This window comes from Caretta caretta, chromosome 27 (genome assembly GCF_965140235.1).
Source record: "Caretta caretta isolate rCarCar2 chromosome 27, rCarCar1.hap1, whole genome shotgun sequence".
NCBI classification, from domain to species: Eukaryota; Metazoa; Chordata; order Testudines; family Cheloniidae; genus Caretta; species Caretta caretta.
This window is the reverse complement of record NC_134232.1, coordinates 13,616,152-13,630,651: the sequence shown is the minus strand read 5'-3', so window position 1 is coordinate 13,630,651 and position 14,500 is coordinate 13,616,152. Positions and strand designations below refer to the sequence as shown.

Below are 14,500 nucleotides of genomic sequence, written 5' to 3'. Positions count from 1 at the left end.
TGTCCTTGCACCTGCCTTTCAAAACACATCTGCTACAGGAGTGAGTCCACCCAAGGGCAGCTCTAACCTGGGAGATGTGGGGACAGAGAGGTTAGGGAGGGACATAACACATGCCAAATGTTCACTGCATTGGCACACATTTGTCTGGTCTATGCTCTCACAAGAGGCTCATTACAAACAGATGACACTGTGTGCAGACAATAAGTCATTTTCAACCCAGAAAGGCTACTTTTTAATTTAAAAATAGATAGGAGAAGGGGTTGCCCAGAATCCCCACGCTGTTTGGCCTCACACACGCAATACAGCTTCCTCAAACTTTACAAACTTGATCCAGGCGACAGAAGCACCGGTCATGGTACTACAAGAATGCCCCCTGCTGGAGAAACCTTGCTCCAAGGGCGAATACATCACAATGTCTGAAGTGGGTCATTCCTTCGGGACAAGGGGTCGGGGGAGGGATGGAAGAGGAAAGAGTAGATCAAATTAAAAACCAACGGTGAGATTAGGAACCTCCGATGTGCAGAGCAGGATGCAGGCTGGGTGGGGTCATAGGACAGATGTTCTGTTCTACTGCGCAGGAAAGGGGAGAAGAAACCAGGTCTTTTGGAAGAGGCCTAACGTGACTCTTCATAATGCCACAAACAAGTAGGAATAAATGTATCCACAGCTTGAACAGTAAGATACACACAGCCCTCAGGGCTTCATACTAAGCCCTGATCGAGCCCCAGAGACATTAAACCTCACTAAGAGCGACATCTGCTACGCGGAAATAACCAGACTTCAAAGGAGCCTGGGTTGGGAGCGCAGCGCCTGCCATCTCATTTCCTCCTGCAGCCTCTCGCACTGCTAATGGTTTCGTTTCTCCAAACAGACTCTTGCTGCCTGAGCACCATCTCTTTGATCTCCAGCTGTTCAAAAAGGGCAACATGATGGCGTACGTGCAGGTTGTGGGGAAAGGATGTCAGGATGGCCAGCAAACATCCTGGATCCAAGAGGGAGATGAAGCCCTGCAAGAGGCTGAGGATAGGGCCTGCAGCCATTCCCAAACAGTTCAAAATCCACCACAAGGAAGGTCAGTTTGGCTTTGTCTCCGACACAGGGCATTATCCACCTCAGCCGGCAGCATGTTTAAAAACAAGTATACAGTTAAAAACAAACGAGGCAGCTTTATAGCAAGATGCCGTGAGATGAAGGCAGATCAAATTCATCCTTTTAAACGCTCCACTGCCATGGCTCAGCGTGACCTTCAGCAAAGGTTGTTACCGCGGACAACGGAGCCCATGCAGTTATTTGTATAAGATACGGAGAGAGCCACATCCCTTTGAAAAAGAGGCATCAAGGTAGATGAGTCTAGAGCCGCCCCCCTGCCAAGATGTTTCCAACCAAGACGCCGTCCTTGAGGGCATGTTCCACATCCCTCTCCTCTATCTTCAGGGAAACCTGGAGGAGAGACAAGGCTCCTTACTACACAGACCTGCCCAGCATCCATGGTAGCCAATGAGCACGGCCCAGGCTACTCAAACCCTCACCCAATGTTACAGAGTCCATAGAAGCAGCAGCACCAACAGGAACTGCCCCCGTGCAGCTGACCAACAATAGCCTGCTATCCTGCCACTCCCGCACTGGCCCACCTAGCCCACCACCAGAGCAAAGCACAAGTGCCTTCCGTCCGTAGCCCGCCTCCGAGAACGGTCAGTGTCAGATCCTCCAGGAGTTAAAATGTCCCCACGACAGAGCTTACTGGTCTGGGAACCTAACTGTAAGGTCAGGGCAGCCCTCCGCTGCTGTACACGCCCCCTTCAGGGTTCTCCTCGACCCTGCTGGCTCCCCAGCTAACCCTGCATTTTCCAGTGCTCTCCTCCGCTCGCCCTCCAGGCCTGTGTCTCACAGCCACGCCCCTTCTGCAGCGGCTCCCTTTGGAGCCTGTCCATGGGTAAAAAGCAGCATGGTTTGTAGGGGTACCTTTGTGAGCCTGGCTTCCTTGGCTTTCTTCAGTGCCAGGATGCCCCTGGATTCCAAGAGGGTGGCGAGGGAGAGGCATTCGGAGTGGGCTACAGCTGCCATCTGCTGCTGCCGGCAGACTCTGCTGTAGGCTTCATGTAGCTGCAAGAGGAGGGAGGGAGCAGACATTACCCACAGCCACTGAATGCAGGTGAGGGAGACGCACAGGTGCCAGCAAGCCTCAGCACCCTCCCCGGGCTGACCATCTCCAGGTGTGTGGCTAGACCTAATTCCCCCTCCAGAATGTGTCAACATCACTCTGAGCACCTGCCGGGGAGTTGCTAGAGAGCAAACAAGACTGGCCCACATCATATGCCCAGTGGGGCTCACGACTGGACCAGCGAGGTGGAAGAGACTGTCCTTCCCAGGGATTTGCAACCCCCAACCTACTGCCGTTGGACTAGGGCACGAGGCAAAGAGCTCAGCTTCTGCTGCAGGATCGTCTAGCCGTACAACCCAATGGTCTGACTCACCTTCCCCAGTGTCACCTCCTTGGCTTTCAGCTGCCTGGCTAGGAGCAGCAGGGAGCAGACCAGGATCTTCTGCTGCAGGGGGAAGGAGTCACTGGCCCTATCATTTCCCAGGGCCATCCTGTCACCATACACATCTGAGATCACCTGGGATATGTGTGGGAGCCCAACTCTCCTAGGAACTGGGGAAACCGAGGCAGATGTAGTGGGCGATTTACCTGTAGGCCAGACAATGCTGAGTCAGAGGAGTTGGGGTTTGATCAATATAGAAGCAATACAAGACTAAGGACAGGAAATAGGTCAGGGCAGAACACACAGTGTATTGGCTACTGCTAAAGGCAACTCAGTCAAGTCCGAGTTGTCAGACGCCATGGGTTTGAGTGGGATGTAACTATCCCTTCCTCCCCCATTGCATTGGGAACCCAAATCCTGCAGCCCTGGGCCAGTGCGTGGGAACCAGGAAGTGAAACTGATCCATCTAGTTTCGCTGTTAGGACATGGCAGGGCAAAATGCCAGCGGCATAAAATGGTGCAAAGAAAAGCGGATTTTTAAAGCAAACTTCATCTTATTATAGTCTGAAGCACCAGGAGTAGAGGGAGAGAGACTCATATTCTATATATATGGTCACAAAATTGATGAGGACCCAAGAGTGGGGGATGTTTTAGCCACCCCTAAGAGCAGCACATCCTGCATATGGCAGCCAAAAATCCAAGGGGAAGGGCTGAAGTCCTTTGGAACACGGGCTGAGACACGGCTGTGCTAATACCCCCCCCCCACGCACAGTCCCTATGTACAGCTTGCACTTGGAAAGGTTCCACGGCTCCTATCCCAAGCTGAACTCCCGCCCACTCTATCGCCCCCTTTTGGGAGCTGCTATTTCACACCTACACTTAAGTGCTTTCATTCTAGTTAAAGCCAGCCCCAGAGACGAGAGCAGGTGTGACCTTCACATCCAGGGCTTTTGCTTCCAGAGAGCTGGAAGGAAAGCTCCTTGCGTGCCAGGCGTTTGTTCAATCTCTTGGGGAGTTCCATTCCAGTAATGCGCAAAACACGCCATTGGCAAGGAAGGCTACAATTAAGGTCGAGGAGACTGACAGAAAAATAAAAGCCAAGAGTGCAGAGCTTCCTGACTCAGGCTGGCGGCAACTACTTACAGCCAGGCAGTGGTTTGAGGACAGTCTGGCTTCTCACGTCCAACTCCACAATCTCAATGGCTCGCCTAGGACACAGATTTACGCAAGCTACTTTAGACTGAGCCTTTGGGGCTTGTCAAAACCTAACGACGCCCCAGACCTGCCAGCAGCACCCTTGCCCCTCTGCACTGAAACAGAGCAGCTTGGAACATGAAGGGTTTGCATGGACTCGGGTAAATCCCCATGGCATGCCCCACACCTGGACCCCCCTGACTGCCCCACTAAAGAATGGTCCCCTAACAACAACGGGGCATCCATTCGTCTCCAAGCAGGGATGCTCACTGCTAGCTGCAGCCTGGGTCATGCTGCTATGGGACTGCTGCACCCCCTCCTTCAGCTGTGATCACTTTTTAGGCACCAACTCACCCCACCCCACTCCCAGAAGGCTGGACCCAATCTCCCAAGAATTCCCGGGCAGGCAGTATCACAGCCAGTAAGTAATAAGCCCTGCACCCAGGGAGAGAAGCTAAACCAGCATGAATACAGAAGTTGTGGGATACAAACAGCAGCACACAGCCCATTAACAGGAGCTCATTTTCATCTCTAAACATGGCCCTAATGAGACAAAATCCTCTAGTTGCTGCAGGGTCACTGACGGATGGAGACTGGGAGAGGAGGCGCCCAGGAAATCATTTGATTTTAAGAAGTGGACCACAAAAGGAAGCAAGAGAACCACTGCATGCCTGGCAAGATGATGCGGCATTTGAGTGGCCAGCATAGCAGGGGAAGGTTCAGATCTGAGTGGGGGGAGCAACCTGACTTCTACAGCATTCTAGTGTAAGTTTTTCCTAGTCCCTCCCAGCCCAAATTCTGGGCCCAAACTGGTGGCCAATGTCCCTCCAATACAGCTGTTTTCCTATTGGGACAGCCCTGCTTCTCCCACACTCCCAGCTCAGGATGGCACCTGTCCTTGTGCCAGTGCAGAAGCCCCAAGCAACAGGATAGTCCAGAATGTACCCTTTGGCACAGGCTTAACTGGCACCCCTTTCTGGAAGTGATGTGCCCCACCAAAGGAAGTGTCCCCAGTGCGGTAGAGAAGTCCCACCTACAATGAAACTGGAGGAGGAAAACAGCCCCAGAAAGAAAGAACGAGGAGAGAAAAAAATTCTGAAGGAAAAACTGGTTCAGCTTCATAAAGAAACCTGCTTGAGAGCTGCTAATGGGGCCTTCTGCAATACAAATGTAATTAACCAATCTCTAGTCACAGCGGGGAGGGCTGGCAGCAGCCAGTTGTCTCACCCTCCATAGGTAATGGACTGCGAACGTCTCAGACATTAACATGGTCAGGAGGCAGCATGCCTGGAGTGATGCAAGCCCTCCTTTCAATGCCAGGGAAGCAGCGGCATAATGGAGCCTTAAGTCACATTCGCTCAAAGGACACTGGGTAAGGAGCCTGCCTTCAGAGGCAGCAGGGCAAGGCGGCGGCATTTACCTGCATACATCCAGTGCCTTGCGAGCATCTCCCGAAACGGCAGAGACTTTCCGGGCACAGAACTGGACAGCAGTGCTGTCCAGGACCTGATCACCAGACACCTGCCAAGAAAACAGGGCACAGGGCAGTTATGGAGAGGTCTCCACTGCAGAAGCCTCAGGTGGTCCAATACGGTTCAAGACAGCACCAGAAAGCTGCTCGTGTGGTTCCAGATCTCTGTGTATAACGGCTCAGGAGTCTAAGCTTGTTCCCCAGAGAAGGGGATGAGCCCATGTGGACTTGGTCCCTGGGTTCTTACCTGTCTCAGCCGTTCCTGCAGGATTGAGGCAATCTGCTCCTTTGTGTAAGGTGGGAAGTTTAGTAGCTGGGGTTTGCACTTGGGCCGGGCCTGTAGCCTGGCCAGGATCCGGTCCGTGAGGTCCAGGGCATTGGCCACTCCTGTGAAGCACATTGAGGCTATTGAGAATGGCAGCCTAGGCTAACAGGGAGTGGGGAGATCTTCCAAAGCCCAGGGTCATGTGCAAGGCCCTGCATCGATCATGCATCCTGGGGTTGGGCAAGGGCAGTTTTTAAACACACCTATCAGGCGATAGGTTTGCTACTATAACTAGACTGATTTCTGTTGCCAGAAACCAGCTTCATAATCTTCCCCAGCTTTCTCCAAGAGGAAAAATGTCAGGGCACCTCCTGCAGGAGGGTGGATACGTGCCATCCCCTCAGGGCACTCCGACACAAAGCTTCTGCAGCCACAGGGCATTTCAATGGCAGCACCAGGCCAAAGCATTGTCACAGCACAACTGACACACTTACCGATGAGGACAAGCCTGGAGCCAATGAGCCAGGGCCACTCGAACACTGTGTAGAGCACGTCCTGTCCTTTGCTGTCCAGCTGGTCCATCTCATCCAGCACCAGCACGCTATGCAAAGGTAGGAAAGAAAGCCCAGCTCAGCACCGAGGCTTTACCCTGGGGGCATGGAGACTAACCAGCCCCTGCTGAGGCATGGCGGGGCACTCCCCTTCTGTGATGGGGCATGGCAGAGGCAGGGTGCAATCCTTCCCTGACACAGCCTGTACTTAGTAACAAAATAAGGGCCTGGTTATCCCAAGATGCCAAGCACCCACATCTCCTCCTGACTTCCACTGCAGCTGGCAGTGCTCTGCACCTCTGGAAAATCAAGCCCTCAGCCCCTGGGTGCAGAGAGGCACCGATCAGCTCCCTCTTCTGGCAGTTAACCAGCTGCAATGACTAGGGGAATCTTGGCTGGGAACACAGCTATCACACAGGCCCAGCCTCTGGCTCACAACACTTCAGGAGAGTTTCGGAACAGGGTACTCACATCATGGGCGTCCCCTCTGCTGTCAGCTGCTTCTCCAGCTTCCTCACCAAGTCTCTCCCAGCTACCTTGGATGCCCCCTGCTGGCCCATCTGCTCAGCTATGGCTGGGAACACAGCCTGGGAGCTGCTGAGGGACATGCAGTTCAGGACAATGGTTTTGCTGCCCGGGAGTTCATTCTGCCACAGGGAGAAAAGGGAGAGTTAGAGAGCAAGTGAGCCACAGTTCAGATCCCATCCCACTCACCCTCCTGCGCCAGGCAAAGGCTCAGGCGAGCCAAGCAGATCAGCGCACCGGAGCACAGGACAACGCAGCTCAGCTGACCCAGGCTTTGACAGTCTGTCCAGAGCGGAGACTGGCTAGCAGCCAGCTCCCTTTCCCAGTGCACCAGTCCCACAGCATCATCACAGCAAATTCATGCCTCCCAACCTCACTTTCAAGGTGTTGTATTTGTCTCTCTTTCTCTCCCCATTATGTCCCTCGGCCTCAGGCCTGGTCTACACCTAAAACTCAGGCTGTGTGCACACACAGGAACTTCAGTCGGTATAAGTTATGTTGCTCAGGGATGTGAATAAGCCACCCCCCTGAGCAATGTAAGTCACACTGACCTAAGCGCTGTTGTGGTCAGTGTTACGTTGATGGAAGAACCTCTTCTGCCAACAGAGCTACCACCGCTCACGAGGACTGGGGTAATTAAGTTGACAGGAGAACTCTCTCCTGTCGGCTTAGAGCGTCTGCATTAGCAGTGCTGCAGCCGTGCTGCTTTAAGCTCTGTAGCATAGCCATCGCCTTAGATCAAGCTGGCTACATCACTCAGGGGGATGAAAAATTCATCCACAAGAGATGTAATTAAGCCGAGCAAAGCTCCCGTGTAGACAGTGCTAGGGCAGGGGAAGAATTCTTCCCTCAATCCAGCTACTGCTTCTCAAAGACATGGATTAACTAAAGCGATGGACGAAGCCCTTCCATCTCTGTAGGAAGAGTCTACTCTACAGTGGTGCACCTGAAGCGTATCTAGTGCACACTTACTCCTTTCTCCTACTCCAATTCTCATGGCATCTTCCCCTCTTCTTGAGGAAATGCCCTCAACTATCTCCTCCTCAAACCCCACTCTGCACATGCTCTATCTCGTTATTCCCCCTCCACATGCACTGCATTTAACTGCCTGAACCAGACTAAGCATCACACAACAGGGACCAGGGTAAGCGTTCGTAGATTACTCTGCACGTACATGGAGCTACGACATGCCCAAACTGCAGTAATCAGAGGTGCTAATGCTGACTGGGGATGGCAGATTAAACCAAACATGAAGCATTAAGGGCAAAGTGTTTGAGCTGTGGTGAGACAGAAGAGCAGCCTTAAGGAGGGGCCGGAGAACCAAAGTCACCCCATTGTTTGCTCCCTTCCCTGTATTCTCCGAACCACTTGTGTGATTTGCCTCACGCTTCCCAGGAAAATCCATCCCACGTAAGATCACCCAAGAAAGATTTCAGGGGGATCAGATTTTGTTTGTCAAAGGTAGGGAGTACACTGGGCTTATAGCAAGTAGGCATGTTCCTGCTGTAGCTACAGAAGAGACACTGACATCGATAACAGAGCATCTGAGACAGGTGTCTGAACCTCCAAGCACAGCCATACCTGGAAGTCTTGCAGGATTCTGCTCAGACAGGCAGTTTTTCCAGTGCCAGGAGCACCAGAGATGTAAAGACTGCCAGGTTTCTCCCCACAGACATGCTCTTTCAGGAACCGCCTGATGGCATCAGTCTCCTTCTCCCTGGCAAGAAGCCGGTCAGGGACAGCCGTGTGCAGAACACTCTTCGCCTGCTGATAACAAGTGCCTATGCCAGATAAAGAAACACATCAGAGAAGGTTGCGGAGCTGCCCTGGGGCTTGTTCTCCACCAGACATTGCATCAACACCTACTTTCCTGCTTGAACAGCTGGTTGCACACAGGTTCCTTGTTGAGACGAGAGCGCTCCGAGCTTCTTGGGGTCTCCTGCCGCTTGTGGAGCAGGGATGGCACCAAGTTTTTCCTCTTGCCAGGAGACTCAGTCGTTGGCTGCTCGCTGAAGAACAAGCATCGCCCCTTGTGAGAGGCAGATAGGAGCTCATTCTCCTTCTTGCTCTGTTTTGTTGGGGAGCAGGGCAGTGATTGAGGGATGTTGCACAGGTTGTCATCACCTACAGGAGAGAAGCGTCAAGTTCAATAGGTAGCAGGGGCCAATGGAGAGGTAAATGGCTGGAGGAAGGTCTGGCATCTGGATGCCGTGACAAGGGACCAACTTACATTGCAGGATTAAGGCACGCTCTGAAAGACAGGCTAGGATGTCAACCCCTTGAGAAATTTAGAATGGCACCCAGCGGTGGTAACTACAATTAATGGGCCAAGGGGAAAATTTAGCCCCAATATTAGCAAAAGGTTCGTGAGACAGACTTATCCAGCTGTGGGCCAGCCTCCCAGGGGAGCAGTTTCATCTGTTGCTTGGGATCCTTCATATTTGGCTGGGTAAGACAATAAAACAATCCTGCATTGGCCTCAGGGAGGGGGAAACTTCCCTTAGTCTACAGAGCCCAGGAAAAGCCTGCTGGGTCTAACATAGGTGTTAACTTTCATTGCAATCCCTGGGCAGTGGTTTCCATTTAGGACCACATCTCACTTCTGACCTCAGCAGAGGCTGGCACAGATTAAAAGCGTAACAGCATTTATGCAGTGACTAAGCTTTCAGTCACCCTGGCTTATTTGTTCAGAGTCTTGTCATTTTCATCATCACTTAGTGGAAAAACTTGCTCCCCTTTAGGAACAGCACTATTCCTGCTTCATTTCCTTCCTTCCCCATCTTCCTCTCCCCCTTCTCTGATCTCTTTGCCCTGCAGCAACTCCTAGGTACCACTAGGGTTGCCAACTTTCTACTTGCACAAAACCGAAAACTCTTGCCGCGCCGCGCCGCCCCCCCCACTCCCATCTGCTCATTTTCACCATGCTGGCTCAGGAGGTTGGGGTTCAAGAGGGGGTGAGGGCTCCAAATGGGGGTGCGGGCTCTGGTGTGGGGTGAGGGATTTGGGGTTCAGGAGGGGGCTCCGACATGGGGCTGAGGGGCTCAGAGTGCAGAAGGGGGCTCCGGGCTGAGTGGGTTGGGATGCGGGAGGGGGTGAGGCCTCTGACTGGAGGTGCAGCAAGGGATGAGGGGTTTGGTGTGCAGGAGGGGGCTCTGAGGTGGCACCGAGGGGTTCGGAGTATGGGAGGGGGCTCTGGGCTGAGGCAGGGAGTTGGGGTATGGGAGGGGGTACAGGTTCTGGGGGGGCTGCAGGTTCCAGGGTGAAGCCAGAAATGAGGGGTTCAGGGTGCACGAGGAGGCTCCGAGCTGGGTCAGGGGATTGGGGTGAAGGAGGGGGGTCAAGGTGCAGGCTCCAGGCAGCGCTTACCTCAAGCAGCTCCCAGAAGCAGCGGCATGTTCCCACTCTGGTTCCTAGGCGGAGGGGCAGCCAGGGGGCTCTGGCCAATGGGAGCTGCAGAGCTGGTGCTTGGGACAGGGGCAGCACATGGAGCCCCCTGGCTGTCCCTACACATAGGATCAAGAGGGGGGACATGCTGCTGCTTCCAGTAGCCGCAGGGAGCCTGCCTTGTCCTGCTGCGTTGTCAACCAGACTTTTAATGCTGACCGGAGCTGCCAGGGTCCTTTTCTGACCAGGCGTTCCGGTCGAAAACCGGACACCTGGCAACCCTAGATCCCACCTCCACATCCCTGGGCTCCATTTCCACTCCCCTATTCCACCCACTAAAATAATCTTAGGGTCCTAGAGTGATTATTTCAGTGATGAGTGGAGTGGGGAATGGACACCTCTGGTCCAGGCTGTCTTGAGACCTGAGTCAGTACTGCCTTAGTTACACACAGTTCATAATTGACACGCTCTTAGGTATTTGGGGGGGGGGGGGGGGGGGTTGGAAATAAAAGTTTTACCGATATAATTGTGTCAGTTAGGAGCATGATATTTTACTGACATGGTTATACAGGTCTAAGCTCCTGTGTGGCTGAAGTTGCACCAGTGTAGAAGTGCCTTATATATGCAGCCACATGAGGAGGCTTGCATCACTCTAACTATACTGACATACTTAAAGGGGCAAAATTTTCTAGCGTTGACAAGCCCTTGGATTCTGGAGATGCAAAAGAACTGGACTTGGCCCATGGGCTGAGTGTTTGCCACCCCTCCCCCAGGATGACCAACCAGGTAGTTATTTGCTACCCAAGAAACAAGGCCCAGTTCTCAGGCATTTAGCAATCACAGTGCCTCCTTTTTCCAGGTGGAAAGGAAAAGAAAGGCCTGCTGTCTGTGGGGTGTAGGGGACAGCCTGGTAATGCCTGTGGGAACGGTGAGCTCCAAGCATGGGGCTGGGAGCCAGGAACCCTGAACTCATTAAGGTTCTGGCCCTGCAAGAGGTGGGGGGGCAGGGTAAGTCTCCTGGCAGTACCTCACCTAGGCGTTTGCGGGGGCTCAGCGGCAGGACCGTCTCCCCGGGTGAGAGCGGCAGGAGGGTCACCCTGGTGGGGTTCGATGTGGCATCTCTGTAAGCCCCAGCAGGTGCGACAGGCGTCCTGGGCTGTTTCCTCCGGGGGAAGTCAATAGCAGCCTGGGTCTGGGACCTGGTGCTGGGCATGGCTGCCACACGATACCTGGGAGGCAGGGGAACCACTGGCCTCAGACTCATCCCCTCCCCATAAGGGGCACCGGCCCCCCTCACAACGCTGGGCGGGGAAGGCTCAGCAGCTAGATGGGAAACCCCAGACCCTCCGGGGCAGCTGGAAGAGCTGCCCCCGGCCACCCCCTTCACAGGAGCGGGCTGGAGCCCGGGGACTCAGCCAAGAACACACTCGCCAGGAATACTCCCCCCGCCCCCACAACCAGGCACCACGCCCCCCAGCCACCCCCCTTTGTCACCTCAGCCCCCCCAAACCAGACACCACGCCCCCCGCCACCCCCCTTTCTCACCTCAGCCCCCCACCCAGACACCACGCCCCCCGCCACCCCCCTTTCTCACCTCAGCCCCCCACCCAGACACCACGCCCCCCGCCACCCCCCTTTCTCACCTCAGCCCCCCCACCCAGCCACCACGCCCCCCCGCCACCCCCCTTTCTCACCTCAGCCCCCCACCCAGACACCACGCCCCCCACCACCCCCCTTTCTCACCTCAGCCCCCCACCCAGACACCACGCCCCCCGCCACCCCCTTTCTCACCTCAGCCCCCCACCCAGCCACCACGCCACCCCCTTTTCTCACCTCAGCCCCCCACCCAGCCACCACGCCCCCCCGCCACCCCCCTTTCTCACCTCAGCCCCCCACCCAGACACCACGCCCCCCACCACCCCCCTTTCTCACCTCAGCCCCCCACCCAGACACCACGCCCCCCGCCACCCCCTTTCTCACCTCAGCCCCCCACCCAGCCACCACGCCACCCCCTTTCTCACCTCAGCCCCCCACCCAGACACCACGACCCCCCCGCTTTCTCACCTCAGCCCCCCCAAACCGGGCCCCAACCCAGCCCCTCGGGCCCCCCCCAGACCCGGCCCCGCGCCTCTCTCACCCGGCTCCAGCCGCTCGGCGCCAAACACCTCAGCGTTCTCCCTCTCACTTCGCGCCACCGGCCCGAACCAGCCCCGCCCACGCGCCCCATAGGCTCCTCTGCCCGGCGTCTCCACCAATCGCGCGCCTCCGCGCCAAGCCAAGTCACGGCCCGAGCCGCCCGGCAGCCAATCAGCGCCCAGGGAGCCGCCGCGACCCCTCCCCCTTCCCTCCCGGAAACCGAGGCCCCCGCGGAGGACTACGGCTCCCAGCAGCCTATGCGGCAGAGCTGAGGCCGCATCGCGTGCTCACGGGGCGTAGTGCATGCCGGGAGATGGAGTCCCCGGGGAAAGACACGTGCTGGGACTGACGGACAGCCCGCGCGGGACAGGAGCTGGAGGCTGCGATACGCCCTGGAGCCGGGGGGCCCAGGGACAGCCCGGCCCGGAGCGGCGCCAGGCAGGAGCGGACTCAGCCACGGCCTCGGGCCAGCAGCTCCAGGGGCCCCTGCTGTTGGGGAGGGAGGCAGACGCTCCCTGCCCCCCCCCCCCAAGCCACGCGCGGGGGGGTTTGCAAACGCCCGGGGCTGGACGCTGGGGCTGAGGGCCAGAGAGGGAAAATGCAGGCCTGGGAGCAGCAGGAGCCGGCCCCTGGCCTGGCAGGTCTTGCTGGGGGGGGCGCAGGGAGCCCTGTGTTTGGGGAGCAAGTGGGGGCTGAGCCACAGAGAGACTCGTCAGAGCACCTGGGGTGGAGGGTTTTTAGAACATAGGAACTGCCCGACGGGGTCAGAGCCAAGGCCCATCTCGCCCAGCGTCCTCTCTGCTGCCAGTGGCCAATGCCAGGTGCCCCAGAGGGAATGAACAGATAGGTTATCAGGCCGTGATCCATCCCCTGTTGCCCATTCCTAGCTTCAGGCACACAGAGGCTAGGGCCACTATTCCTGCCCATCCTGGCTAATAGCTATTGATGGACCTGTCCTCCATGAACTTATCTAGTTCTTTTTTGAACCCTGTTATGGTCTTGGCCTTGTCCATATCCTCTAGCAAGGAGTTCCACAGGTTGACTGTGCGTTGTGCAAAGACCTGCTGCCTATTTTCCCAGTGTGAGATGAATCACAGCTCTAACAGCCACCCAGGAGCAGGATTACTTCCTGCAGCAAGGCTCGGCCCTTGGTGAGCCCCGCCAAGGAACACAGCAGGTTAGCCCCAGCCTGTTAGAAGGGCGGTATCTGTAACTCCTGGATCAGTTCCGGCAGGTGAGTTAGCAGGATAGGAAGGCACAGGCAGGTCTCAAGCTTTGGAAGATCTGACCATCCAACCGCCACTGGAAATGGTAGTGCTCTCTTCTTCTTCAGGGACCAGAGCCAGACCATACCATTAGCAATACACACACATCCATCTCCTTCAACGAAAAGCAAAGGCATGAGCACGTAGCCCCAACAAAGTGAGAAAACATTTGCACTCACTGCTGAGGAAAAAGGACAGTCCCTACAATTAACTATATCACTAATTAATTAGGAACAGGACAGGGAGGCAGAAGGCTGCTTAAGGAAACTCCACGGGTGGTGCAGATCGAGCCCCGACTGCTATGGCATGATAGTTATGGTGATCAAGTATCCATAGCCTACCTCAGCAGGCATAACGGCAGCAGAGAAGCCAGTGACTGAAGCCTCTTCTCTGTGGCTGAGGAGCTAGGCTGGAAATTTATACCACTCCTACCTGCACTATCGCTGGAGGGCCGTTACCACTAAAAAAAACAAACAGAAAAACCCACTCAGGTATTTTTTGTAAGCATGCTTAAACCTACCCTTTTAACAAATCTAAGTCTCTCTCCAAGGCTGATGGGCAGGGTGTCAGCAGCCCTGGGTGTATTATTAAAGAAGCCTGCTAAATGCAAACTGGGACAAGGTGCCCAGAGATAAGAGTTAATATTAACCAAGTTTTCTCTTTGGCCCACCTCCACTCCTCTTCTCCCCACAGACCAGAAAATAAAGAGAACTGATAACATTACATCTTCCTCTTATGAACTCTAGTAGTGAGGTTCAGAGAACTGAGAACAGAGCCCCGGTGTACTAGGTACCTTACAAACACAATGCATGAGACAGCTCCTGCCCAGCCAGGGTTTATAATCTAAACAGATGCGGGGGAGAGGCACAGAGGGACTTGCCCAGGTCACAGAGCTGAGACTAGACCCTAGGTCTCCGGGATCAAAAGGCAGTACCGTACCGCTTATACAGCACAGCTTCTCAACCCCGTGAGAAAAATGGCAGCCAGCTCTAAGCACCTACTACTGGAGAATCAAACCTGCTGCAGCCGGCCACAAGCCGTGGAGTTATGGGGATCAGAAAGTAGCGGATTTTTAAAATCTGAAGACAGTACTGCAAACTGGGCAGGCAGTGATGGTGCCAGTTGGCTCTGTGCTCATCTGCACTAATGATTAGCATTCCACAGAACATTTACCTTAATTATGGTGAAGCAGCCACGCGCAGACTTCATGGAAGCCCTAGTTCGAG

General features: G+C 55.1%; 1 protein-coding gene across 1 annotated transcript; it reads right to left on the bottom strand.

Annotated features, from left to right (window-relative positions):
• Window positions 1-205: 205 nt before the first annotated feature.
• Window positions 206-12,074, bottom strand: CDC6 (cell division cycle 6). Its single transcript, XM_048830417.2, has 12 exons — window positions 12,011-12,074; window positions 10,906-11,102; window positions 8,356-8,613; window positions 8,071-8,270; window positions 6,436-6,611; window positions 5,908-6,014; window positions 5,396-5,535; window positions 5,098-5,198; window positions 3,627-3,691; window positions 2,475-2,689; window positions 1,963-2,103; window positions 206-1,440 (listed from the first exon to the last, which is right to left on the bottom strand). Exons 2-12 carry the CDS (start codon window positions 11,084-11,086, stop codon window positions 1,351-1,353), a joined length of 1,674 nt encoding a protein of 557 aa, XP_048686374.1. The 5' UTR covers window positions 11,087-11,102; window positions 12,011-12,074; the 3' UTR covers window positions 206-1,350.
• Window positions 12,075-14,500: the final 2,426 nt, after the last annotated feature.